At 37.2% G+C, this 27,921-nt stretch overlaps 1 protein-coding gene across 1 annotated transcript; it reads right to left on the reverse strand.

The window, feature by feature from the left end:
• Positions 1-12,205: 12,205 nt before the first annotated feature.
• On the reverse strand, positions 12,206-15,239 carry LOC107619092 (PITH domain protein (DUF1000)). Its single transcript, XM_016321308.3, has 8 exons — positions 15,046-15,239; positions 14,851-14,937; positions 14,485-14,608; positions 13,591-13,639; positions 13,455-13,512; positions 13,269-13,315; positions 13,092-13,169; positions 12,206-12,597 (listed from the first exon to the last, which is right to left on the reverse strand). The coding sequence occupies exons 1-8, from the start codon at positions 15,082-15,084 to the stop codon at positions 12,549-12,551; spliced, it is 531 nt and encodes a 176-aa protein (XP_016176794.1). The 5' UTR covers positions 15,085-15,239; the 3' UTR covers positions 12,206-12,548.
• Between the last annotated feature and the right edge of the window lie 12,682 nt (positions 15,240-27,921).

Here is a 27,921-nt window from a genome sequence, read left to right on the forward strand (position 1 = left end):
TCCCCCTGAGTCAGAGAAGGAAAACAAACCCTCTCATTAGGGTTAGTGATGATGGAAAAATGATTCCACATAAACTCACCGGCAAGTGTACCGGGTCACATCAAGTAGTAATTACTCACAAGAGTGAGGTCGATCCAACACGGATTGATGGATTGAGCAATTTTAGTTAGGTGATGAATTTAGTTAAGCAAATATTTGATGATTTGAGTGATTTTGATAAACAGAAGTAAAATTGCAAGAAAGTAAAAGTTGCAGAATGAAAATTTTCTAAATCTTAAAGTGCAAGGAAAGTAAATTTCAGAAACTTAAAGTGCAATAACGTAAAGGAGTTGAAACTTAAATTGCAAGAAAAGTAAATTGCAGAAACTTAAAGTACAAGAAATGTAAATTGCTGAATCTAAATTGCTGGAAAATGTAAATTGCTTGAAGAGTAAAAGGATTTGGATACTGGGATTCAGAATTGAACAAGAAAATGCAAGCTAAAGTGAATCAGAGAGCTCTGAGATGAAAAAATTTAGCTCAGCAGCCAAACAGAAATGTAAAATTGCTTGAACAAATAAACAGCAAGAAAACTTAGCTCAATTATGAAATTTTAAAAGATAACTTGAAGATCGAAGAAGAGCAATGAGATCAGAAATCAGATCTAGATCTTATTTACTCCCTTGACCAAGCAGAAAAGAAATTGCAGAAGAAATAAAAATAAAAACAGCAAAAGGAGCTTAGATCCAATTCTCCAATTCCCAAAAATATATGAAAGAAAAGCAAAGATGATTCTCAGATCAGGAATCAATGGAGCTATTCAATCTCAATTCAAAAGCCCAAAAACAGGAAGTAGAGTTGCAGAAGAAAGAAAGTGAAAACAGAAAGCAAATCAGATCCAATCCCAATTCCCGAATTCAAAACAAATGAAAATTAAAAGTGAGAAAACTAAAATGAGCTAAAGGTGTTTTACAAATCAAATTAACTCCTATTTATACACTTTCTATTTTGGTCTTCAAAGCTTGGAGTGGGCCTTTTGATTTTTGGATTTGAAGAAAGATGGGTCCGGTTGGCATTGGTTCAAGTGGCATGGGTCAGGATGTATGTGGTCAGCTCCCAGGGGAGCGTTCAGCTGGGTTTTGTGAATGCTACGTTCATTCTTGTGGCTCCCCTCATGCCAAGCCTTCTTACCTAGCGTTCACTCTTTGAACGCTACGTTCAAATTGTGAACGCTACTCTTGATTGCTTGCTTTCCTTGGCTTCCTCTTCGAGCGCTCCTTGTTGCTTTCATGTTGTGCCTTGCTTCCCTTGATTGAGAGGCACGAAAAAGGGAATGATAGTGAACGTAGTGTTCACTTCTTTGAACACTAGCCTTTGGGTTGGCCAAAGATCTTTGCTTCCAAACCAAGGTCCACGAGAAAGTTTCCAAAAGTGAACGTGGCGTTCTAATTTCCAAACGCTACCCCTTTGTTTTGCTTTGTGCAAGCTTTACTTTCCTTGGCCAAGAGCACGAAAAAGTGAAGGGTAGTGAACGTAGCGTTCATATTCTTGAACGCTACCCTTGCTCCCTTGTTTCCAACCCTTGAGTCACGAGAAAGATCACTAAAGTGAACGCTGCGTTGGAATTTTCGAGCGCTGGCCTTTGTTTTGCTTTGAGTGCAACGCTTTAATGTCATGGGCCACGCTTTTAAAAGCGTGGCCTAAGGTATAAAGCGTGCTCCAAAATTCTTCTTTCCTTTTTTCATCTTTTCTTCACCTACAAGCAACCCAACAACTAATCAAAGTCCCACCAAAATCACTAGATCTTTGCATCATTTATAAAATCAATTAATTCTAGCATAAAACCTATGATTTTGTGAAAAATAAATGATGTTTGATTGATTCAACATAATCATGAAAACCCACTCCAATTACTTACTTATTGTGCAAGAAAGTGCATAAAACCTAATGAAACTAATGAAAAATGCTTGTAGAACTAGCATAAGATGACTTGTCATCACAACACCAAACTTAAATCTTGCTTGTCCCCAAGCAAGCACTAAACATGAGAAGAAATGAAGTGAAACAGAGAAGCATACATGTCCTTATTTAGCAGATAATAGAATTAAGACTATGGGGTTTTATGCAGAAAAAATGCAGCTCAATTATTCTTTGCTGATAGATAAGAAATGTTTCTTTGAGGATTCACTAGAGTTACTGTCATAATACCTTGCTTTTTGATTGATCCCTTTTAGTTTCTTTCTTCTTTCTTTTGCTTAGAAAGCTTATTTCTCAATGATAACTCAGTGTCAAGTGTTGCAGTAGCCTTTTGGCTTAATTTTGCTCAACACTTCTTCACTACAGACACTTGGCTCACAAATCCTCTTAGGAACATTGATGCCCAACATCTCTTTGGATCACTAAATGCTTTGTAGCTAAGTTGCTCTTGATGATGGACTTTCGGTTGGTAATCCCGGATTAGTTAATCCAAGTTACCAAGTTTTAAAAGACTCCTCAGAACCTAATTATCCAAGCATATCCTAGTATAAGAAGCATCACAGACATATGTCCTAAGGTCCAAGCTATTGGTGTCTAGCCTTATTGTTTGTTTCTTTGCCAATTCTTGGCTTTTCTTTTCTTTTTCTTTCTTACTTTGCTTCATTTTCCAGGGGATTTCATTAATAAAAGGTTTTATGACAGCAACCAAGTTCACACTACATAGAACACTCTATTATACAGCTTTTATTATTAAGCTTTCCATCCAATCAAGCAATCACCACCACAAGCTTCATTCTAATTCCTACCACATTGAACAATTACTTTCTATTTCAAACATTTTCTCTTATTGATGCAAAAGGGAAACAAGACATGATTTAGCAGATGAGTGTGAAGACAAGCATTTAAACTATTGCAGACATCCAAGTTTGCATTATTTGAACTAAACATGAAGGTAAACAGCAACTTCTCATTCAGAGTATTTCAAAGCAAAGTGAATTTTGTGACAATACAACCTCTCAGGAGTGTCTTGCAACGTTCCTTTTGTCATCATCATCTTTTACTTTTGCATTTCCTTTGGTGATGATTCTTTTAAGAGGCTGAGTGTCTTTTCTGCATAATTATCAGAAGTTGCTTACTTTTCCAAGCACTTAGGCACATGGTTAGCATGCATGAGCTATTGTAATTTCTTGAACTTACTTTGGTGAGGGAACACCAAACTTAGTCCCTTGCTACTGTATATGATGCATCACATACATGAAACAATGTGCTTTTGCTAAGAGTAATAAAACTAAAGACTAGAAGACAGAAAATGGTTTAGTGATTTCCCTGATTGCTTGGAGCTAGCAACCATTTATGCAGAGGGTTGAATTGTGTTTTTAAACGAGATTTTTGGTGGAACACCAAACTTAGCATCCTTCATTCACCCTTGAATTATTTTGGTGTGAAACACCAAACTTAGCTCCTTGCAATACAGATAAAACTACTTAACCTTCTTATTGAAATAGTTAAGAAAAGAAAAATACCTTTGGTTGGGTTGCCTCCCAACAAGCACTCTTTTAATGTCACTAGCTTGACATTGGTCCCTTGTTAGGGTGGTTGATGATTGTGGTGTCTCAATTTGTCTCCTCTCACTGTGAGCCTTCTTCCTGTACGTTGATGGTCAATCTCCACATGCTCCAGTGAGAATATCTTGTTGATGGTGTAGTAATCATCAGTTTGTGGATTTGTCTCCAAATGCTGGTATATCAATCTCACTCTGTCCCCTTTTGAGAATCCTTCAGTTGGTATCTTCTTGTTCTTCCACCCTTTTGGAACCCTTTTCTTACTCTTCCTTCCTTTCTTCACTTGTCCTTCTTTCTTTGCAGCATGGTTTATGTTAGGGACCTCCTTCTCAATAATCAAGTCTTCAACCCCTTCCTGCCTTCTTTTCTCAGCCTTCACATGTTCCTTACCCTCTTTTTCTTCTCCACTGTCCATCTCTTGTTTTGCAAGTGAGCTGATGAGCTCTTCATTGGGTTTTTGTTTCCACTGTAACTCTTCTTCTTCAACTCTCATGCAGCTTGTTTCTTCGACAGTATGTTGTACTTCCTGGAGGACATTTAAGGTGATCTTCTCATCATTTACCCTCAAGGTCATTTCTCCTTGTTCCACATCAATGATGGCCCTTGCTGTGGCCAGGAAAGGTCTTTCCAATATAATAGAGTCACTCCCCTCTTCTTCTAAGTCCAGGATTACAAAGTCTGCTAGAAATATGAATTTCCCTACTCTGACCAAAAGATTTTCAATCACCCCCTTGGGAATTACCAGAGATCTATCCACTAGCTCCAATGACATCTGTGTAGGCTTCACTTTTTCTATAGATAGCCTTCTCATTATGGACAAAGGCATGAGGTTAATACTGGATCCTAAATCACACAGTGCCTTGTCAATGATTGTGTCACCAATGGCACAAGGTAAGAAGAAGCTCCCAGGGTCCTTGAGCTTTGGTGGGATGCCTTCTTGGATCATTGCACTGCATTCTTGTGTCAAGATTACTGTTTCTTTTTAATTCCAGCTCCTTTTCTAGTTGATGAGCTCTTTGAGGACTTTTACATACAGAGGCATTTGTTCTAGAACCTCAGCGAGTGGGATATTGATCTCCAGCTTCTTAAATACTTCTAGAAACTTAGGGAACTGTTGGTCTTTAAGCTCTCTATTAAACCTTTGAGGATATGGAATGGAGGGAGTATATGGCTTCTCCTCCTTCCTCTGTTCTTGTGATTGTTCCTCAATAGCTTGCTTTCCCTTCTTTGAAGCTTGAGGTTCCTCCTTCTCCTTGAGCTTCTCTTGGTCTTGCTTTCCTGTTTCTCCTTCTTACTTTTTGTTGCCAACATCATTCTCCACAGGCTTCTTGTTAGTTTCTTTCTCAGCTGGCCTCTTGTCGTTTACCAAGATTCTTCCACTCCTTAATTGGATGGCTTTGCATTCTTCCTTGGGATTGGGAATGCTGTCACTTGGTAGTGCATTAGGTGCTCTTTCAGACACTGTTTGCTTTGATAATTGTCCAATTTGCCTTTCCAAGTTCCTCAGTGAAGCTTCATGGTTCTTGTTGGCTAGCTCTTGATGTTTCATCATTTTCTCCATTAATATCTCCAAGTTGGAGATTCTTTGAGATTCTTGGGGTGGTTGTGGTTGATTTTGGGATGTTGATGGTGAATGGTAGTTATTTTGGTTAGTGGATGAGTTGTTGGGTGGATAGTAGTTGGATTGGGGTTGATTATTTTGTGATTTTCTGTATGGATTATGGTTAGTGTTTTGATGGTTTTGATGGTTTTTATTTCTGAAGTTGTTTTGGTTTGAATTTCTTTGCCAACGTTGCTAGTTTTGGTTCTCTCCCCATTTCAGATTGGGGTGGTTTCTCCAGGATGAGTTGTAAGTGTCTCCATGGAAGTCATTTGATCCAGACCCTTGATTTTGTATGTATTGCACTTGCTCTTGTTGTTGCTCTCCATAGTTTTCCTCCTGCTGTCCCCACACCATTGATGGTTGGTTAGTTGTGCTCACTGCTACAAGTTGCAATCCATCCATCCTCTTTGACATTGTTTCAATTTGCTATTGGAGCTACTGGTGCATGAGTTTGTTCTGAGCTAATATAGTATCAACTCCCTCAAGCTCAAATACACCCTTCTTTGGAGCTGCTTGCCTTTCAGAGGAGTAGAAATACTCATTGTTGGCCACCATGTCTATGAGATCATGTGCCTCTTGAGCAGTTTTCATCATTTGCAAAGATCCTCCTGATGAATAATCCAAAGCTTTCCTTGAAGGTAAGGACAAGCCTTCATAGAAATTCTGCAACTCCATCCATTCACTGAACATTCCCTCTGGACACCTTCTGATTAGAGCTTTATACCTCTTCCAAACTTCATACAATGACTCTCCTTCTTGCTGTCTGAAGGTTTGCACATCAATTTTTAGCTTGATGACTCTTTGGGGTGGATAGAATTTGGCCAGAAATTTGCAAACCAAATCATCCCAGCTGGTAATGCTCTCCTTAAGGAAGGTTTCTAACCAATGCGTGGCTTTGTCTCACAGTGAAAATGGGAACAAAAGAAGCTTATAGATGTCAGGGTTGACTCCATTGGTTTTGACAGTGTCACAGATTCTCAAAAACACAGAGAGGTGTTGGTTTGGATCTTCAGCAGCACTTCCTCCATATTGACAATTATTTTAAACCAGGGTAATCAATTGAGGCTTGAGTTCAAAGTTATTGGCATTGACATTGGGGGTTAGGATGCTACTCCCATAATTCTTTAGGTTGGGGATAGTGTAGGAGGCTAAGACTCTTCTCTGAGGCTGGCCATGGTTGTTGGCCATACCATCAGTTAGATCTGGAATGTTATCATCCATTACTTGATCTTCCTCCTCTGATTCCTCTTCACCAATAACTCCTTTTCCTCTTGCTTCTCATCTCAATTTTTGGAGGGTTCTCTCGTCAAGGTTACAAGATGTGGATTCACCTCTTCTTCCTCCTGACATAAAACACAAAACCAGAAACCAAAATGAAGCACTCTACTGCTAGAGTGAGGTTAGTATTAGCTTAAGCAAAAATTCAAACAGTTAGTGTGCTTATTAAAAATAAAAAGAAAATGTTTAATCTAGATTATCACCCTACTTAATCATTATCAACGGCGCCAAAAACTTGATGAGGGAAAAACAATTCCACACAAACTCACCGGCAAGTGTACCGGGTCACATCAAGTAGTAATTACTCACAAGAGTGAGGTCGATCCCACAGGGATTGATAGATTGAGCAATTTTAGTTAGGTGATGAATTTAGTTAAGTGAATATTTGATGATTTGAGTGATTTTGATTAACAGAAGTAAAATTGCAAGAAAGTAAAAGTTGCAGAATGAAAATTTGCTGAATCTTAAAGTGCAAGGAAAGTAAATTTCAGAAACTTAAAGTGCAATAAAGTAAAGGAGCTGAAACTTAAATTACAAGAAAAGTAAATTGCAGAAACTTAAAGTGCAAGAAATGTAAATTGCTTAATCTAAATTGCTGATAAATGTAAATTGCTTGAAGAATAAAAGGATTTAGGTACTGGGATTCATAATTGAACAAGAAAATGCAAGCTAAAGTGAATCAGAGAGCTCTGAGATGAAGAAATTCAGATCAGCAGCCAAACAGAAATGTAAAATTGCTTGAAGAAATAAATAGCAAGAAAACTTAGCTCAATTATGAAATTCTAAAAGAGAACTTGAAGATCGAAGAAGAGCAATGAGATCAGAAATCAGATCTAGATCTTATTTACTCCCTTGACCAAGCAGAAAAGAAATTGCAGAAGAAATGAAAATGAAAACAGCAAAAGAAGCTTAGATCCAATTCTCCAATTCCCAAAACTTTATGAAAGAAAAGCAAAGATGATTCTCATATCAAAAATCAACGGAGCTCTTCAATCTCAATTCAAAAGCACAAAAACAGAAAGTAGAGTTGTAGAAGAAAGAAAGTGAAAACAAAAAGCAAATCAGATCCAATCCAAATTCCCAAATTCAAAACAAATGAAAATTAAAAGTGAGAAAACTAAAATGAGCTAAAGGTGTTTTACAAATTAAATTAACTCCTATTTATACACTTTCTATTTTGGTCTTCAAAGCTTGGAGTGGGCCTTTTGATTTTTGGATTTGAAGAAAGATGGGTCCGGTAGGCTTTGGTTCAAGTGGCATGGGTCATAATGTATGTGGTCAGCTCCCAGGGGAGCGTTCAGTTGGGTTTTGTGAACACTACGTTCACTCTTGTGGCTCCCCTCGTGCCAAGCCTTCTTGCCTACGTTCAAATTGTGAACGCTACTCTTGATTGCTTGCTTTCCTTGTCTTCCTCTTCGAGCGCTCCTTGTTGCTTTGATGCTGTGCCTTGCTTCCCTTGATTGAGAGGCACAAAAAAGGGAAGGATAGTGAACGTAGTGTTCACTTCTTTGAACGCTAGCCTTTGGTTTGTCCAAAGATCTTTGCTTCCAAGCCAAGGTCCACGAGAAAGTTGCAAAAAGTGAACGTGGCATTCTAATTTCCAAACGCTACCCCTTTGTTTTGCTTTGTGTGAGCTTTGCTTTCCTTGGCCAAGAGCACGAAAAAGTGAAGGGTAGTGAACGTAGCGTTCACATTCTTGAATGCTACCCTTGCTCCCTTGTTTCCAAGCCTTGAGTCACGAGAAAGTTCACTAAAGTGAACGCTGCGTTGGAATTTTTGAGCGCTGGCCTTTGTTTTGCTTTGAGTGCAACGCTTTAATGTCATGGGCCACGCTTTTAAAAGCATGGCCTAAGGTATAAAGCATGCTCCGAAATTCTTCTTTCCTTTTTTCATTATTTCTTCACCTACAAGCAACCAAACAACTAATCAAAGTCCCACCAAAATCACTAGATCTTTGCATCATTTATAAAATCAATTAATTCTAGCATAAAACCTATGATTTTGTGTAAAATAAATGATGTTTGATTGATTCAACATAATCATGAAAATCCACTCCAATTACTTACTTATTGTGCAAGAAAGTGCATAAAACCTAATGAAACTAATGAAAAATGCTTCTAGAACTAGCATAAGATGACTTGTCATCAGTTAGGCGCTACCAACTCGTAGTTTTTCTCCTGATCTCTACTACTACAAACCCTGTGATGTCTCCTAAGCTGCACGCAATACTCGGAATTAACCACAGAAATGCACATCAAGACGAGGGAGTCCAGCCAGTCAGACATGCCCTCGGGGACTTTGGAAGACGTCTCGACAATATTTTTGCGAGAAGACATGGGTCAACTAGTCCTACAGTAGGAAATAGGAAAATGGGTTACTAATCAACAGCTCGGGCAATTCAAGAGAACAGCTTGGACAAATATGGATATAACTCAAACTAAAGCATACAAATATGTTAGAAGTCAGAGACAGCGGCGAAAGGAAACCCCAGGACCCACACCAAGGTCCAGGGGCATCCTTTGGAGGCAGTAACAGAATAAGGATTCAGGAAAAATCTATAGTCTACGCTCCGACATCTATCAACAAGAAAACAACCCTCATTCAACAACGACACTTCAAAAAGAAAGTCACAAATCACAAAAAGACATCAAAGTTATCATCTTTTCACAATTTATCAGCAAAGGGATCACGTAAAGGAAATCACCCATGTCATACAAAACATAAAGCCTTCAAACATCAAACACACTACGCAGAAGACATCAAAAGATGCTACCTTTTTACAATCCATTATTCCAAACTTCAAACAAAAAGAGATCTACGTATTCAAAATAAAAGGGGGAGCAAAAACAAGTGGTAAATCGAAGAAGCCCTAAAACAGTGCACATTGCAGAAATGATCAGGCACTGCAAACAAAGAAAGATTCAAACTTTCCAACACGAAGTCAAGCAAGATCAAAACTTCTCAAATCCAAGCATAAAAATAGCATGGAAAGAGTAAAGACAAAGAAGAAGAACAACCTGTATAGAAGACGATGAATATCAAAGCAAATGGCAAGCCCACACCGACGATCACTTCCGAAAGCAAGGAGAACACGAAGACATGAAAACTTAGGGTCAAGAGAATGAAGAAATCGCAGAACGAACCAGAAACAGAAGAGCAAAGAGAAAAGGAGAAGTTACAGTAAATACAGAGAAGGGAAACTGAAAAGAGAGGCTGTGAAAATTCAAATAAAGGTACAAAGAGGGAAACAAGAGGAAATGGCAAAAAGTTAATGAGTATTTAAACCTTCTCACGTTCCCAAGGAAGCGCAAAAACGCGCGTTCCAATTAAAAAAGGAGCAAGAAAAAACGCTCCGCATTCAAAAACTACTAAATGGAAGTTCTACGATGAGATTGACAATGCTCGAGCTCGACTTTCCTAGAAGGTGTCAAAGTCCAGCAAAGACACGACCTCAAAAGAAAGACCGAGCTCAAGCAGGGGCACTGTTCATGCCCTGGGTCGAGCTGTACGACCCGGGCTGATTGAAAACAAGTCGACCGACCTCTTCGGATCAGAATTATCCGACCTCTTCATAAAAGAGTTCGGCCAAATCGCTACAAAGGCCCAAGTAGGCCCAAACAGAGGAACACAACCCAAATCTAGAGGAAGTCCAAACCTAGAAAGATAAGGGCGGTTCCCTTAAATATAAAGATGACTTCACTCAAAGATAAGATAAGATAACTATCTTATCTCAAGAGAAGATCACTTCACACCATTATAAATACACTGGAGCACCCAGGTATAACTTATACTCTGATTCTACTAAAAACCTACTAAAAACCCATGCTAACTTAAGCATTAGAGTCTCTTGCAGGTACCACCACCCTCCGGTGACAAAGAATCAGCCACGTCAGCACCATCACCGCCTCCAACAAGTCGGACGTATCAGCTCCGGCCGCCACAGCATATCTCATCCGAAGATCGACCTAACAGTTTCAGATAACCCTCGGAACAAGTAGCCGCAACGTTCTTGCACAAGGAGATGGACACCGCAGTGAGCATTTGGAAGGTAACGCAGGTGTGCGGCGCAGTGACAACTAGTGACGGACCAGAAGGGGCCAATGGCGCAGAGTTTGAGAAGCGTTTGGAAGAGGAGATGCGGGTGTAAGACAGTGCGATGATCAACGAAGGAACAAGAGTGGTTGGCAGCACTAGGAATGGCAACGGGTCCCCATGGAGGTGCACCCCAGCCTCCAAAACACTGCCCGTCCCTGCAACGGATAGCAAGGACTTGGTACCCGCCAGATATTCGGATATATGCGGATATCCACGGGTTTCAAGGAAAAAAACAGAATAAATAAAAATTTAAAAAGCAGTGCAAAATAATCTCAATATATGTCCCAATTTTACAAATTCAAACCCAAAATCAAATTTTACAACAATAAAATGTAATTTTGAACTCAAATTCATCAACTAACAGAATCAAAACCATAATCCTACACCCATAAATCAAACCATAAACCCAATTTCTTCAATGAACAATCAAAATAAACTCAGTATATGTCCCAATTTTACAAATCTAAACCCTAAATCAAATTTTACAACAATAGAATCTAACTCTGAACTCAAATTTATCAATTAACAGAATCAAAATCATAACCCTAAACCCAATTTCATCAATGAAAAATCAAAATATATATTAAAGCCAATTTCATCAATCAGCACAAACCAGCTATGGAGCAGAGTCGTCATCGTCTCTGCTGAGCAGAGGCGACGTTGGAGAACAGTTGTCGTTGACGTCGCAGATCTGAGGTGTCGTCACGGAGCAGAGGGCCAGAGGTGTCATGGAGTATAGGCATCGTGTAGAAGAGGCATTGTTGGAGTAGAGTTGTTATTGATGTCGTAGATCTGCGGCATTGCACAGAGCACAGGCGGAGGCGGCGATGAAAGTGTGAGCAGTGGGCAATGCAATGAGAGGAAGAAAGTGAACGGTGGCGGCGACGGAGGAAGGTAAGGGACAACAACGTGAGGGGCTGAGAGGAAGAACGTAGTGAAAAGGAAGAAAGACTGAAGAAGGTGGTGACTGGTGAGATTGTGAGTGTGAGAGAGAGGCTCCTCTGAGAGAGCAACAGGGAGAAGAGAGGCAAATGAGTGAGTGACAATGTGAAATTAGGGTTTTAACTAATATATATAGGGTTATTTTTGTAATTTTATATATATAGATATTAAACGAGTACCCACGAGACGGGTACCTCTACCCCCGCCCCCATTCCATTTATTACACGTGTATCCATACCCATTCCCCATAGAGAGAAAATGCTCCCCAAACCTGCTCCTCGACAGATAAATCTTCGCAGATACCTGTCCCGTTGGGAAGAATTGCCATCCCTAAGCAGTGCAAAGAGTGCGGGGTTGGCAACGTCGTGGCATAGGGAGATCACGGTTCTGGAGCGTTATCGGTTGGAATAGTGGGACGCACGTCTTTTGTGAGTGCAAAAGTAGTATTTTTAAATTTTAAAATCAAGTTGTAATTTTTTTTAATTTTAAAATCAGGTTTATGGCTAATTGGCTATAATTAGTTACCTATATTTTTTCTAATCGAAGAATCAGATATCAACTAAAATGTAACTGCATTACCAACAATCGTGGTAATATACCTGAATATCACCATCAAGGAAAATTAACAATGCATGATGGGTTTCACCAGCAGTTATCATTTTTCAACTTCAAACAAAGAAAACTTTCTACTACTGCTACTACTACTTTGTCCAGTGTGGAGAGTGAATAGCGATGATAAAAAGATAAAAAATAAAAAAGAAGACACCTCTTTTTAGTTCACGTAACATCCCTAAATATCCTAGTGATATATAACTGATTACGATGAAACAATCAATGCAGTTTAGTCCATTCCAGAACTGGTGATGCAACAACGTTTAATCTAACCTCGATTAGTTTTACATATTTCCGGAACATGTAACATCGAAGCCATAGATATCCATGCAGCTGAAATGTCATCTCTTAGCGCATTAATTGACAACCATTCAGTTTTACATGAAATGAGATAGGCTTTGGAAATCATAATCATCATGCATGGAGCTGGATATAACATTTCCAACCAAAATTTCAACGGGACGACACAGAGCAAAGTTGAATCTAGTCTTTCCAGCACCTCAATGATCTTCGATCTTCTTCAAGCCCTTCATGTCCGTTGTTTCAACTCTGCATTAGACATAAAAATCGAAAGATTCATGCTTTACATCTTATATAAAACAAAATTCATGCCCTTCAAATGTAATTGACAATTGACGACAAGGTAAGCAAGAGAAAATTCCCATGAATAAACCAATTTCATTTATTCTTCCAACAAACCCTACTCCGCTCTTTTTCAAACACATATAAGGAATCAGTTAGCCATGCTTTAAATGAACATGTGACCCAAAGCAACTGGTTAGATAACATGGCAAATAGAAACACTTAATGAAACATTGCGGTCCTAAAGCCTTCTTGTTCTTGCTTTTGCTAGAATCTGATTGACAAAATAGAGCGGCATAAATGATTATGCCAACTAAGTCATCATATATCATTTTAACAAGCTTTTATATTCGCATTGATAATTTTGTAGTGTGTGCTCAGAGAAAGGGAACTGAAAAGTTAAAGGGGAGAAGAGAAGAAAAAAGAAGGCTGGAAAGGGCGATCACAAGTTTAAAACTTACGTTGAACCATACAGCATAATCTTCTGAACTTGTGTGATCTCGGAACCAGTCTGGTTGTCCTCAATAAATATTGTCAAGCTGATCAAGCAATCAACCTAATTAACAGCTGATCCACCAGTTTGATGATAACTGTGGAAGATACCTTCCAAAAGGAAAGAATTAAGGAAAATAACTTACCTACGAACATTTTGGAATTTGACATACTTTACAAGTACTGGTTTCCCCTGACATAGTACAAGTTGTATAAGTATGATGTGAATTTATTACAAAATGCTTACAAATATACCAAGGAATAGTACTTGGATATATGTTACTCGAGACCTTAGAAGAGGCACAGTAAGGACAGAGCTATGGATTAATTACCTTAAGATTGTCTGGGGTCAAAACTGCCATGTCGCTTGGTGGATAGTCATTGACATTACTGCCAATAATTAACAATCAGCAACTGATCAAATTACAGTACACATATTTTATTGAAATCAATGAAGCCAACGTTTACCTAAATCCCATGTGCTCCTTGTTAGAGAACAGCTTAACAGTTTTGGGGCCTAAAAGATAACATTGAATTCCAATTATAATCTTGTCGAAGTAAAGAAAATACAATATAAATACATACACAAGAGGCATACACAGACACATAATGATCCTTAGTATCTGAATATTAATAACAACAACAACAACAATAATATAAAGCAAATAGCCAATTAACAGGGCAGATATAATTGGAGTATGAATTTTGCAACATATAGATCACATCTAAAATCAAAAGAATTGGAGTATGATCATCATATCTAGATCGTATCTAAACCATACACTCACTGCTTGGATACCGTTATTCCATTGAGGAAAGAAGCATTTAAGATAAAATAAACGTCTTCTAAAAAAATTAGAAATGGCTGTTACTGTCAAGTAAAGTATTCAGCCATACAAAAAATGAGAGAGGTGATGAAAGTTTATGGATAAACATAAATGGGCAACTAGTTTCCCTTCATATAACAAATGAGAAAAGGCCATGAAGCTGTTTCACAACCATAAACATAAGGGTTTTTCTTAGAGCATCCATAACCCTAATGGTATGGGGAATAATTAAGGAATCATAAAGAGAAATTATAAAACTTTTATGACATCCAATTCATTGGAAAATATAAACTTTAATTTTTTTTAATATAAACTCTCATGTTAATTCTCTAAGTAGTGCCATGTTAGCAAAATCCCTAAAAGTTAAATGAACAACAAACTATATCATCACTATGAATATTACTACTGAATAACTCAGCCAAAACAGTTCGACAAAGCAGCTTCAAAGTTGAAGCGCACCAAATATATATTCACATAAATATGTTAATAGAACTTCGATTCGAGATGCGAGCTTTTGAAGATTCATGATAAATACCTTCCTCCTCAGGACCCTTGACAAGAATGGAATGGAGTTTAATTACTTGTGTAAATGGAATATACAGCAGAAGCTGCTCATCCGCATCACTGTCCAGATGCAAACCATCATCTTCTCTATACCCCTGTTTGTCAATACAAACATTCAATAACATAAGACACACCTATAACCAACCCAAAACTTTTCTTTAAGAAAAATTGCAGAAATTCCAACAATAAATAAGGGCCTTCAGAAAAGCACAATAACTTGCTACAGAAAAAGATAAAACTAAAAATGAAAACAGGAAACATCAAATTCATACAAGCGAGAATGATTCTATGATTCTACAAACGTAAAATAAATAAATAAATAAATTAATTAATAAACCTGTTTGAGAGCATTGGGGAGAGAATGGGTTGAGCTCTGATTGAGGCATTCAACGCCAGACCAGTCTATGAAGTCTAACAGATCAACCTGATCAACACAACAGAAGAAGGTTCACAACTTTGATACGGAAAGGGGAAAAAGAAAAAGAAGAAGACGGAATTAATGGAAGAGAAGATTGATGAACTGGAATCTTACTTGACCCTTTTGAATGGCACTCGCTGATTCCCCAGACATTGCTGACACAGAGAAGAAGAAGAAGAAAAAGGGGAAACGAACGAAGAAAGGGAGAATGGAATAAACACCCAGCGTGGTTGCGTGGGATTTGGGTGCGCTTTTGTGTTATTGTGTGTGTGAAACGACGACGTTGGACCTCTAATTAGAACACCGGCATAATTATATCATCAAATTACTAATTTCAAAAATGTAAACCGATAAAAAGTGACTATATAAATGATTATATCTTAACAAATTATTTTAAAAGATAATTATTTTACCTAATGTACGAGAAGTCTCTGGTACGGTTTGAAGGGTGGATCGGGAACCCGCGGGCGAAATCGGAACCGGATGGCTTGGCTGGGACGATGGGGGGAGGTACCTGCAAAGACACTCCGACGCTCAAGTCAGAATGGATCTAAGAGGCAGAAAGTGTGAGGAATGAATGAATACTTGGGGGGACCTGGGTCCTCTTATTTATAGGTGACGGTGGATATCTTATCTTATCTTATTTAGTTAAGATAAGAGAGATATTTGGGTTAGAAGCTTTGAAGGGCCGGTGTTTGGACCTTCGTGTTGAAGCGGATCGTCCCCGGATAACCGGGTATGTGAGATCCGTGGATCGGATCCGTAACACCTAATTTTTTTGGTGTTCATTTTCTTCATACCTAATTATTAACTAATAATACTGCTTTGTGTCTTTTTATGAAGTTTTTACAGAAAAAAAAAAACGAAATTGAAATATACTTATAGAATTCGCTTTTTAATTTTTATATGATAGTAGAGAGGATGATTTGCACAAACATTACACGTAATACGTATATAACGTTAAAAAAATTTTAAGTATGTCAATCATTTTATTGAAAGACTCAAATTTCCATTGTTATGTCTAATTAAGATATAAAATAAAAAAATGTCAATGGTTTTGATTGTGGCTAATTTTTGCAGAAATAGAAAAAAAAAAAACTGTGTATACATTATTGTGATGGTTAATTAGGTTGTGAAATCTTTAGTAGTTATAAAAAAGCGTCCAATTATTTTGAGAGAATTTGTGGTGAAATCTTTAATTATATAATATTGCAAAGGCCTTATTCTGTAGTATTAATATACTGACATGATGCCTTATTAATAAAATAAAAAAAAAAATTTTACTAATGAGTAATAATTCAAATAGCATAATCTCCCCATATTCAATAAAAAGGTTGCGAGTTCGAGTCTCCTATCTTTGGTAAAAAATAAAAAAAATCTTTATTTTTATATCAAAATATTTTTTATTTTATTTTCAAGGATCTAATTTTTTGTGTCTGGAGCAAATTTGCCATCTCTTTAGCGAACTTTGTCGATTTCACAAGGTTCGCTGCCTCCTACGCGAAAGTTTATGTAATACATAAAATTTGCTGCCCCTTGAGCGATTGTAAAAACCCGTAGTCATCCTCAATTTTTATTTTTCACTCCTCATTATTCACTATTATTCTCTTTTCTCTAACTTTTCATTTTAACTATTTTCGAGTTATTTATTTTTATATTTCGTCAATTTTAAGTAATTTTGTTCTTCTATTCTTTTAAATTTAATTTTCATTTTTCACTCCTCATTATTCACTATTATTCTCTTTTCTTTAACTTTTCATTTTAACTATTTTCGAGTTATTTATTTTTATAATTCGTCAATTTTAAGTAATTTTGTTCTTCTATTCTTTTAAATTTAATTTATTCTTGTATTATTTTATAATTTTAACATATTTATTTAGTTAGAATGAATTTTCTTGTTAGGTATAGTTAGTTTGATCATTAGATGATATAGGTAGTTTAGATTACTATATGTTGTTAGTTACATTATATTTAACTTAAGTAATGTATTAGATAATCTCAAACAATCATGTAATTATGGCAAGAGATTAACAGATGCTAGTCAATAAATAATGTTTTTTAAATTATTGTTTCATTTGAACTAATTATGGTTTAGAGCAAAATTATGGTTTAGATATTTAAATTTATTTCCAACATGTTTGATAATAAGTTAGTTATTCTAATTTATTCTATTATAGTGTAGTTTGATAGTGCAAAACATGTTAGGCTATGAAGATACTTTTTATAGACGTGATCGGATTAACCATATTACTAGCAGACTTGTCCGAGTGATATACCTTATAACTTATGTCCTTTATATATTTAAAATTTATCTTATTACCTATGGCCTCTACTTTGTCTAACTCATTGATTTTTTTTTTTGGTAGAGTCCTCGCGTCTTGCATACGAGAAGGAATTTACTACAACAGTCTCCAGAGGATATGAGGACACACCTTAGACGAGAAAGATTTGAACATGTGACATACATGCTAGAATGGGACCATGACTGGGCACTGCTTAGATTGAGAGATGACTATCACCCTACAAGATATGGTATATTGATAAACCCTAATTTTATGGTTTATCTTGTGGTTAATTTGGGGGATTTTATCAACTTATCTCACATTTGTTCAATGAAATAGCATGGTTTTGTAATTCTCCCTTAATTTGTGCTTAAGTGTAAAAACATACTTTTTAGGCCCTTAAATTGGTGATTTTAATTCACTTTAATTCCATTCGATGCCTTAATGTGTCTGTTGAGTGATTTCAAGTTCACATATCCATTAGGACTCAACATTGATGTAGATCCAGTTAGCGGCTACATCGATGGGTGGGAGCATTTCTATGATGAACACGCCATTGAGGACCTCTGCCAGCAGTTATCGGGCCTCCATGATAGATAGTCATAGAGCAAGTGGACTGTCAATCTTACTTGGTTTCGCAATGTTGTTTATGGAAATTGGAAAAGCACCCAATGGAGGAGCGCATGCTATGGTACACTAGAGGACACATCATACAGATCACCGGGAATATTCTATTTCCAGATGCCTCTGACTCTCGCTTCTACATTAGGTGGTTGCCTTTTCGATGTGGGAGGTTGTCATGGGATCAGCTATGTTCGTGGCTTTGCCGCCAGATGTGTTGTGCCATGGATAACCATTAGCAAAACGTGTGTGGATGCTGTGGATTGCTTCTTGGGTATATTATCATATACCTTTGTGTCGACCCGAGGAATTTGACCAACATCGATTTTCGCTTATTGAGAGGTATTATTATTATTTTGGTATATTATTTCTTAAGTTAATGGAATAATTGTGTTATTTCTAAATATTCATGATATTGTAGGTGGATGGTTAAAGTCACTTAATGACAGAGTTGAGATGAGGCTTCGATAGTGGAGGCGTGTTTGCAATGGCATCGGTATTTATAATGTAAATAGTAAATATTTGAGACTTATATTTGAATAATAAATATTTTTTGTGTATATCATGTTTCTTGGTATCTGACAGGTGACTGGACGTCATATTCTGACCCACTCATCCAGAATATAGTTCCATATAGGACTGCTGAGGCTAAATCCTCTACTGCAGTAGTATGCCCGCTATTATCCTTTGCCATTGTTGAGTGGCACTAGGTAGACCATGTGGTGCGACAGTTTCGTGGCCTCCAGCACATCTATTGACAACCAGACCTAAACTGGCGCGCACTGTACAACATACTTCAATTGTTCACTGATAAACCACTATTTTATGGTTTATATTGTGTTTAATCGAGTGGTTTTTATCAACTATTTACCCACTTATTCATATAATTTGCATGTTTTATATTTTTCTTCCTGGTTTTGTGATATGATTGAAAACATGCTTCTTTGGCCTTATATTTGCTAATATTAATCCTCTCTTATTACCATTCGATATCGTGATATGTGCGTTAAGTGATTTCAGGGATTATAGGGCAGGAATGGCTTGGAGGATAGAGAGGAAGCATGCAAAAGTGGAAGGAATACAAGAAGTTGAAGAAATTGCTAAGCTGTCCAGCCTGACCTCTTCGCACTCAAATGGTTATAACATGAGCTACAGCGGTCCAAATGAGATGGTTCTAGTTGCGTTGGAAAACTAACGTCCTGGGCTTCACAACGATATATAATTTGCTATAGCTACCCCGAAGCCAGGTGACGCGAATGCATGGATCACGCGGACGCGTGACCTGGCGAAAACCCAATCCGCGCGAACGCGTGGACGACCTTCCGCGTCACTTTCCTGCGACCTGTACGTACCAGAAATCGCTAGGGGCGATTTCTAGGCTGTTTCTGACCCAGTTTTCGGCCCAGAAAGTACAGATTAGAGGCTATAAAGTGGGGGAATGCATCCATTCATCAACAGGTCTTCCATTATTCACTTTTCATAGTTTAGATGTAGTTTTTAGAGAGAGAGGTTCGCTCCTCTCTCTTAGGTTTTAGGATTAGGATTCTTCTTAAAGGATTTAGGATTTTAACTTCCTCTCAGGTTCAATATTCCTTTTATATCTTTATTTATTCTAATGCTTTTGTTCGTATCTGACTTATGTTACCAATTTGGCTTATGAACTCTTTATTTTTAGATTGATTTTCTTTTATTAATGCAACTGAGGTATTTCAGACTTATGATTTTTATTTAGCTTTTTATATTTTTGGCTTTAATTGATTAATTGGAGACTCTTGAGTTATCAAACTCATCGTGATTGATAATTGTTAATTTTGCTAATTGAATTGAATTCCACTAACTCTAGTCCTTTCTTAGGAATTGACTAGGACTTGAGGATCTAACTAATTAGTCCATTTGACTTTTTTTTTGCTTTAGTAAAGGTTAACTAAGTGGGATTAGAGCTCAATTCTCATCACCATCGATAAGGATAACTAGGATAGGACTTCCAAATTTCTGTACCTTGCCAAGAGTTTTATTAGATATTAATTTATTAATTCCTGCAATTTATTTTCCTTGTTCAAATCTTTTAAAACCCAAAATTCTACCTTTTCCATAGCTAATAATAAGTCATACCTCCCTGTAATTTCTTGAGAAGACAACCCGAGGTTTGAATACTTCGGTTTATAAATTTTATTGGGTTTGTTACTTGTGACAACCAAACGCTTGTACGAAAGGATTTTCTGTTGGTTTAGGAGATATATTTACAACGCGGTTATATTTGTGAATTTCTTTACCGATGGAAAATCAGTTCGTCAAAATGGCGCCGTTGCCGGGGAATTGCAAACGTGTGCCTTATTATTGGTTATTGTAAATATTTGCTTTTAAATTGATTTATTTTCGAAAAAAAAAATCATATCTTTTTCAAAAACTTATCTTATCTTTTTCAAAATACTCTCTTTTTGTTAGTTTTTGTTTCTATTTTCTCCTACTACTATGAACTCTCACCCCTTTGGCTATGAGTCTGGTTACAATTATGTTGCAGAAAGAGGAAATTACAATGAGAACAGGCATCAAGGTTGGAACAATCAAAGATGGGAGGAGCCACAAGGATTTGATCAACCCTCATGGCAACAACCACCTCCAATGGACTATCAACAACCGTTGTGTGATGCATATCAAGGCAATGGCTATGGTGAGCGCTCTTTTGATTATCAACAACCACCACCATATGCCTATGAACCTTTTTCTCAACATGACTTTGGACCACCATACTCACAAGCCCCTTTCCACCATTCACCTCCATATGACCCTAGCCCGTATCCACCATACCAACCACTTTATGAGCCAATTGAACCATACACAGAACCACCCCCATTCCAACACAACTACTCTCATGAACCACCACCTCAATATACACCATCTCCTTATCGTTATCAAGATAAACCACCTTCCTATCATGAACCCTTTCTCCCAACAAATGAACCCTCCTATCCACCCCAAACCTCCATGGAGAAAGCACTTACCGATCTAAACTCTACTATACAAGCTCTCGTCACCCAAATCGGACCACCAAATACCTTCAACAATCAACCCTCAAGCTCTAGTGCACTTCCTTTTCAACCACAGAATGATCTCCCCATCCCATCACCACCATCCATGGAAGAGCACCCACATCTATCAATCCAAGAGCAACATGATCCCAATGATGCTATTGACATGGAACAAGAGAGAAGGGATCATTTTCGTAAATCCATACTTCATAAGGAGCTAGAGGAGGCCCTCAAGGTGAAGGTAGTAAAAACCCTTAAAGTCAAAGGAATGGTTGAAGAATTAGTGAAGGAAGACATCAAGGAGGAGTTTAATTTTGTCTTAGAGCAAGAGGAGGCCCAAAATGTGGAGATAGGAGAGACCCTTGAAGATGAAAGAATAGTTGAAAGGAGTTGTCATGGAAAAAAAATTATCAAGGATGAGTACTATTTTATAGAAGAAGTAGTAATTATTGAAGAGGAAGAAGTGGTTGAAGACTTGGGAGATGCTGAACCTCCATGGGAAAGTCAAGACATAGAGCCTCCTTCCAAGACGGTTGCATTTGATATTGAGGAGGGTGTACAACCTCCAAGGCATGTCATGGTTAAGGACTTGGAGGAGGTCGATCAAGAGATGGAGATTAAAGAAGAAGAAGCACAACCTCCCATGCCCTTGGAAAGCATTGAAGAAGAGATTGAATTGGAAGAAAGCTACCAAGAGGAAGAGGTTGAAATTGAAGAAGCTTACAAGGAGGTGGAAGTTGTCAAAGAAGAGCACAAGGGAGCGGAGCTTGCAGGATCATTAGAAATACCTCTCCCAAGGCCATTATCGTCCAACACAACGTTCAAGTGGGTAAAATTCTTATCCTTGACCTTTACTTTCTCACTTGAATATGGGCTACTTGAGATAGATGGTCAACTTAGAGCTCTTTGTGGCATTAAGAGTAAGAGGAAGATGGTTAGTGGTTGGAGTTGTCAGGCAAGGTTCATTAAGGTTCCACATTCCGCACTGGAGTACAAGTGTTGGCGCAGAGCTCAATTGAATGGGTCTAGGATGTTGTTTGGCCGCTTTAGTGAGAATTCAAATTGTTTGCCACCCGGATGAAACAATGATGATAAACTTGAAGACAGGTGTAGAAACAAGATTTGGGATTCGGGAATATATGAGGATCAATTTTGGGAGCTCAAAAGCTTGTGAAGAACTCCATCAAAGCTTGAGGAATTTACTTGGTATTGATAGAGCTTATTGGAAGTCCAAGCATTGGTGGAAGTTTCAAGACGAGTTCAAGCACAAGCCACCATAACAGAGAGCTCACCAAATGTCCAACTTAAGGACTTTAACTAAAAGTGCTAGGTGGGAGACAACCCACCATGGTATGATCGTTCCTTTTTCAACTATAATTTTATTTAGTTTTGTTTGTTTTTGAATTTTATTTTATTTCATTGAACCTGGAATTATTCATAACATCTGCATACTGCATTCTGCATTTAAAAAAAAAAAGCACGCAATGCGTAAGCATCGCTGACGCGTCCGCGTCACAAGTGCATTAGGAAGAAAAGAAAAGTGAACAGAGAGTCAGGCGAGAGCATGGCTGGAGGCGTGCCTTAGGCACAAATATGCCCACGCGACCGCGTCACTGACGCGACTGCGTCATTTGAAAAATAGCTTCCCCACGCGTTCGCGTCACCCACGCGAACGCGTGGCTCTGTAAAATCGATGTAAAGGGGTGTATGGCAGAATGTTGGGCTGGAACGTGGTTGGAACCATGCTAGAAGCACAAGTCCCACCATGCGAACACGTGCCCCACGCGTTCACGCCGTTTTTCAAAAATGGCCATTCACGCGATCGCGTCAACCACGCGACCGCGTCACCCAAAAATCTGGCAAAAAGAGTTTCGAACAGAGAGTTGCACGAAGGCGAGGCTGCACTGCGTTAATCACACAAATCAGGCCACACGATCGCATGACCCACGCGTCCGCGTCACCTGAACTTATCGCACACCACGCGACCGCGTCACTCACGCATCCGTGTCACATGCGGCGCACAGCTTATCTAAATCAGCCAAAATATCTTATCTTTTCTTTCCCAATCCTAATTTTTCTTATCCTTTCTTACTTTCTTCTTTTTCATCTTTTTAATTTTGTGCATATTTTTATTTTCTTTTCTAAAATTATTATTTTTCATTGGTGTTAAAATTTCCTCATTCAACTATTACATCTTTTTGAATTATTCTATTGCTTCATGACTTGTTTTATTCTAATTGGGTATTATTATTCATAAGTCAATGCTAATTTTTATAATACTGACATTCCTTTTGCATTGATATGCACTTACACTATTTTGCATTACCCACACCCTCTTCCCCATTGTTGCAATTCTTGCACTATTGATATGCTGTATGCTTCTACTATTTTCTCACTGCATGTTGTAGCTACCATGTAATTGAGATCTTTATTATTTGGCATTACCAACCCATATTTTATTTATTTTTCTTATCTTTATTTCTGGGTTACTTTTCTCCCTTTTCCTCTTCTTTCAGGATGGCCACCGAGGAAGGAAAAAGGAAGAACTTCTATATGGGGAGATAGGCAAGTCAATCTGCACAATCTATAGAGAAAGGCATCAGTTGGAGCAGCCGTCCACTTGCACATCTTAGCATGCACCGAGGACGGTGCAATCTTTAAGTGTGGGGAGGTCGATACCGATCTCCATGGGTTAGTTATTTTCTTCTCAACACCAATATTTTACTTTATTTGTTAGTTCATTGTTGCATTTACATGTTTGATTGCATGTTTATTTGATTTTGTACATATCTTACCACTTGGTTGAAGTAATATTTTCTTTTTCAAGAAATTTTTATAGTATTTCACTAATTTAAATTGAAAAAATTTTTTTTTGTGTTAAACTTGTTTGAAGTTGTAAATTGGAACATGAATTATAGCTAAGAACATACAACTTGTGAGATTTTGAGCTTATTTACATGGTTACATTAGTTAACCATAAATATTTTATTCTTGTGTGTTTTCTTCTCTATAATTGCAATCTTTACTTTGTTCCACTCTATATGTCCATTATTTAGTGTATTTACATGCTTGCATATGATTGAGACCATTACTTGTTTTCACTCACTTATTCCAAATAAGCCTACCCTTTTATGTCACCCTTGTTAGCCACTTTGAGCTTTTTAACCCCCCTCTATTTCATAACCACATTACTAGTCTTAAGCAGAAAAACAAAATAAAAATCCCAAGTTGAATCCTTGGTTAGCTTAAGATAGATATTGTGTATAATTTAAGTATGGAGAATTTTATGGGAACATGGGATGATAAAAAAAAAAAGGAGAATTAAATTGAATAAGTTATTTGAAAATTTGGGAAGCATGCTCATGTGAAATCAAAATAATTAAATTACCATGTGCATTGAAAAAAAAAAAAAAAAAAAAAATATATATATATATATATATATATATATATATATATATATATATATATATATATAAAGGGAAAAATAATATTACCCCAAATGCAAAATAAAAAGAATCAATGCACATGGGACAAAATTCAAAAATTTGGGTAGCTAGGTAAAGCATTTTAAATTATATAAAGTATGTATATGTTAGGTGAGATCTTAGACTAATCAAGGATTCACTTTGTTAGCTCACTTAGCCTTATATATATATATATATCCTTACCTTTACCTCAGCCCCATTACAACCCTGAAAAGACCTCATGATGTTTGCATTGGTATACTAAATATTTGTTGATTGGTTAGATGAAGAACAAGGTTTAGAAAGCATGACTAGGGAAGAGAAGAGTGATTGACCCTAGACACTTAAGAGTTAGAGTGATATACACTACCAGCGAGGGTTCAATGCTCAATTCTATGTTCCCTGCTTTCATGAGCTATCTTCTTACAAGTTTACTTGCCTTTTATTATATGATTTGAATTAGTGGAATTTGACTTACTTTTTTCTGGAAGAACTTATTTACTCTTAACCAAGTAAGTAAAAGCATTTAGCATGTAGTTGCATTCATAGGTTGCATTTCATACATTCTACCATTCCTCTTCACTCTTATAGTTTCGCTTGAGCCTAGCATGAGGACATGCTAATGTTTAAGTGTGGAGAGGTTGATAAACCACTATTTTATGGTTTATATTGTGTTTAATTGAGTGGTTTTTATCAACTCTTTACCCACTTATTCATATAATTTGCATGTTTTACATTTTCCTTCCTGGTTTTGTGATATGATTGAAAACATGCTTCTTTGGCCTTATATTTGTTAATATTAATCCTCTCTTATTACCATTCGATGCCGTGATATGTGCGTTAAGTGATTTCAGGGATTATAGGGCAAGAATGGCTTGGAGGATAGAGAGGAAGCATGCAAAAGTGGAAGGAATACAAGAAGTTGAAGAAATTGCTAAGTTGTCCAGCCTGACCTCTTTGCACTCAAACGATCATAACTTGAGCTACAGCGGTCCAAATGAGATGGTATCAGTTGCGTTGGAAAGCTAACATCCGGGGCTTCGCAATGATATATAATTCGCCATAGCTGCTCCAAAGCCAGGTGATGCGAACGCATGGATCACGCGGACACGTGACCTGGCAAAAACCCAATCCGCGCGAACGCGTGGACGGCGCTTCCGCGTCACTTTCCCGCGACCTGTACGAACCAGAAATCACTGGGGGTGATTTCTGGGCTATTTTTGACCCAGTTTTTGGCCCAGAAAGCACAGATTAGAGGCTATAAAGTGGGAGAATGCATCCATTCATCAACAGGTCTTCCATTATTCACTTTTCATAGTTTAGATGTAGTTTTTAGAGAGAGAGGTTCTCTCCTCTCTCTTAGGTTTTAGGATTAGGATTCCTCTTAAAGGATTTAGGATTTTAACTTCCTCTCAGGTTCAATATTCCTTTTATATCTTTATTTATTCTAATGCTTTTATTCGTATCTGACTTATGTTACCAATTTGGCTTATGAACTCTTTATGTTTAGATTGATTTTCTTTTATTAATGCAAATGAGGTATTTCAGACTTATGATTTTTATTTAGCTTTTTATATTATTGGCTTTAATTGATTAATTGGAGACTCTTGAGTTATCAAACTCATCGTGATTGAAAATTGTTAATTTTGCTAATTGAATTGAATTCCACTAACTCTAGTCCTTTCTTAGGAATTGACTAGGACTTGAGAATCTAACTAATTAGTCCATTTGACTTTCCTTTGCTTTAGTAAAGGTTAACTAAGTAGGATTAGAGCTCAATTCTCATCACCATCGATAAGGATAACTAGGATAGGACTTTCAAATTTCCGTACCTTGCCAAGAGTTTTATTAGATATTAATTTTTTAATTCCTGCAATTTATTTTCCTTGTTCAAATATTTTAAAACCCAAAATTCTACCTTTTTCATAGCTAATAATAAATCATACATCTCTGCAATTTCTTGAGAAGACGACCCGAGGTTTGAATACTTCGGTTTATAAATTTTATTGGGTTTGTTACTTGTGACAACCAAATGTTTGTACGAAAGGATTTTCTGTTGGTTTAGGAGCTATACTTACAACGCGGTTATATTTGTGAATTTCTTTACCGATGGGAAATCAGTTCGTCATTCACCCTCTAGTATTTTATACTTTACAGTCCCCTTAATACTATACATCTCAACTGCCATAATAACTTCCTCCTTATTTTCATACTATTGTCCAATCTCGAACTCATTGGTGGAATCATTCTCAGGGTCTCCTTGACTAAATAAACAATCTGAAGTCATTGCCTCGAGAATCAATGTGAAAAAGTGATCAAGCCAAATTATATGGTTGGAAAATGGTAGGCTGTGTGAAAGAGCGAAACTCTCGCACGATCTAGAATTTTCACAATTAAATTCGTGTTGGTAGTATAGCTTCTAGACCGACAAGAATTCTTTCCTTACAAATGTTTTGTTTGTCAATTATGCAAACCCAATAAAATTGATAACCGAGTATTTAAACCCCGGGTCATCTTCTCAAGGAATTGCAGGGAGGTATGACTTATTATTAGCTATGGAAAAGGTAGAAATTTTGGGTTTTTAAAAGGTTTGAACAAGTAATTTAATTGACAAGAAAAATAAATTAATAATTAGTAAAAATCTTGGCAAGGTATGAGAACTGGAATTCCTATCCTAGTTATCCTTATCAATGGTGATGAGAATTGGGTTTTAATCCCACTTAGTTAAGTCAAGTGGACTAATTAATTTAATCCTCAAGTCCTAGTCTTTCCTTTGGAAAGGCTAAAGTTATTGGAACTCAAATTAATCAGCAACTCCCAATTTCAATCACTGCTTTATTTGATAACTCAAGCGTCACCAATTACTTAACCAGAGCCAAAAGGGAGAAAATATCTAAATTAAATTAAAAGCATTCATATAAATAAAGCAAAGTAAAGTCAAATCTGAAATACCTCAAATTATATTAAATAAAACATTCAAATCTAAATACGAAGAATTCATAAGCCAAATTGGTAACATGAGTCAGATATGAGTAAAAGCATTAGAATAAATAAAAATATAAAAAAATATTGAACCTGAGAAGGAGTTGAAGTCTTAAATCCTAATATAAATCCTAATCCTAATCCTAAGAGAGAGAGGAGAGAATCTCTCTCTCTAAAAACTACATCTAATCCTAAAACTATGTGAATATGAATGTATATGAGTTGTATGATGAATGAATGCATTCTTTCACTTTATAGTCTCTAATCTGTGTTTTCTGGGCTTGAAGCTGGGCCGGAAATAGCCCAGAAATTGCTGATTGCGAAATCTGTCACGCTGATTTTCGTCACTGCGATGCATCCGCGTGGAGCACGCGTTCAGATCACCTAGATGTACGGCCACTATAGCAAATTATATATCAAATCGAAGCTCCGGACGTTAGCTTTCCAACGCAACTGGAACTTCATCATTTGGACCTCTGTAGCTCAAGTTATGGTCATTTTTGTGCGAGAGGGTCAGACTGACAACTTTGCAGTTCCTTCAACTTCTTGTATTCCTTCCACTTTTGCATGCTTCCTTTCCATCCTCTAAGTCGTTCCTGCCCTATAATCTCT

This window comes from Arachis ipaensis, chromosome B9 (genome assembly GCF_059453495.1).
Source record: "Arachis ipaensis isolate K30076 ecotype BB chromosome B9, ASM5945349v1, whole genome shotgun sequence".
Taxonomy (NCBI): domain Eukaryota; kingdom Viridiplantae; phylum Streptophyta; class Magnoliopsida; order Fabales; family Fabaceae; genus Arachis; species Arachis ipaensis.

What these genes read in the sequence shown, in the direction of transcription:
- LOC107619092 (XM_016321308.3), bottom strand. Translation starts at nt 15,084, where the DNA reads ATGTCTGGGGAATCAGCGAGTGCCATTCAAAAGGGTCAA. An exon ending in CAAGGGTCCTGAGGAGGAAG is followed by an intron (nt 13,640 to 14,484) that starts GTATTTATCATG and finishes GTTATCTTTTAG; the next exon opens with GCCCCAAAACTGTTAAGCTG. An exon ending in AAATTCCAAAATGTTCGTAG is followed by an intron (nt 13,170 to 13,268) that starts GTAAGTTATTTT and finishes TTGCTTGATCAG; the next exon opens with CTTGACAATATTTATTGAGG.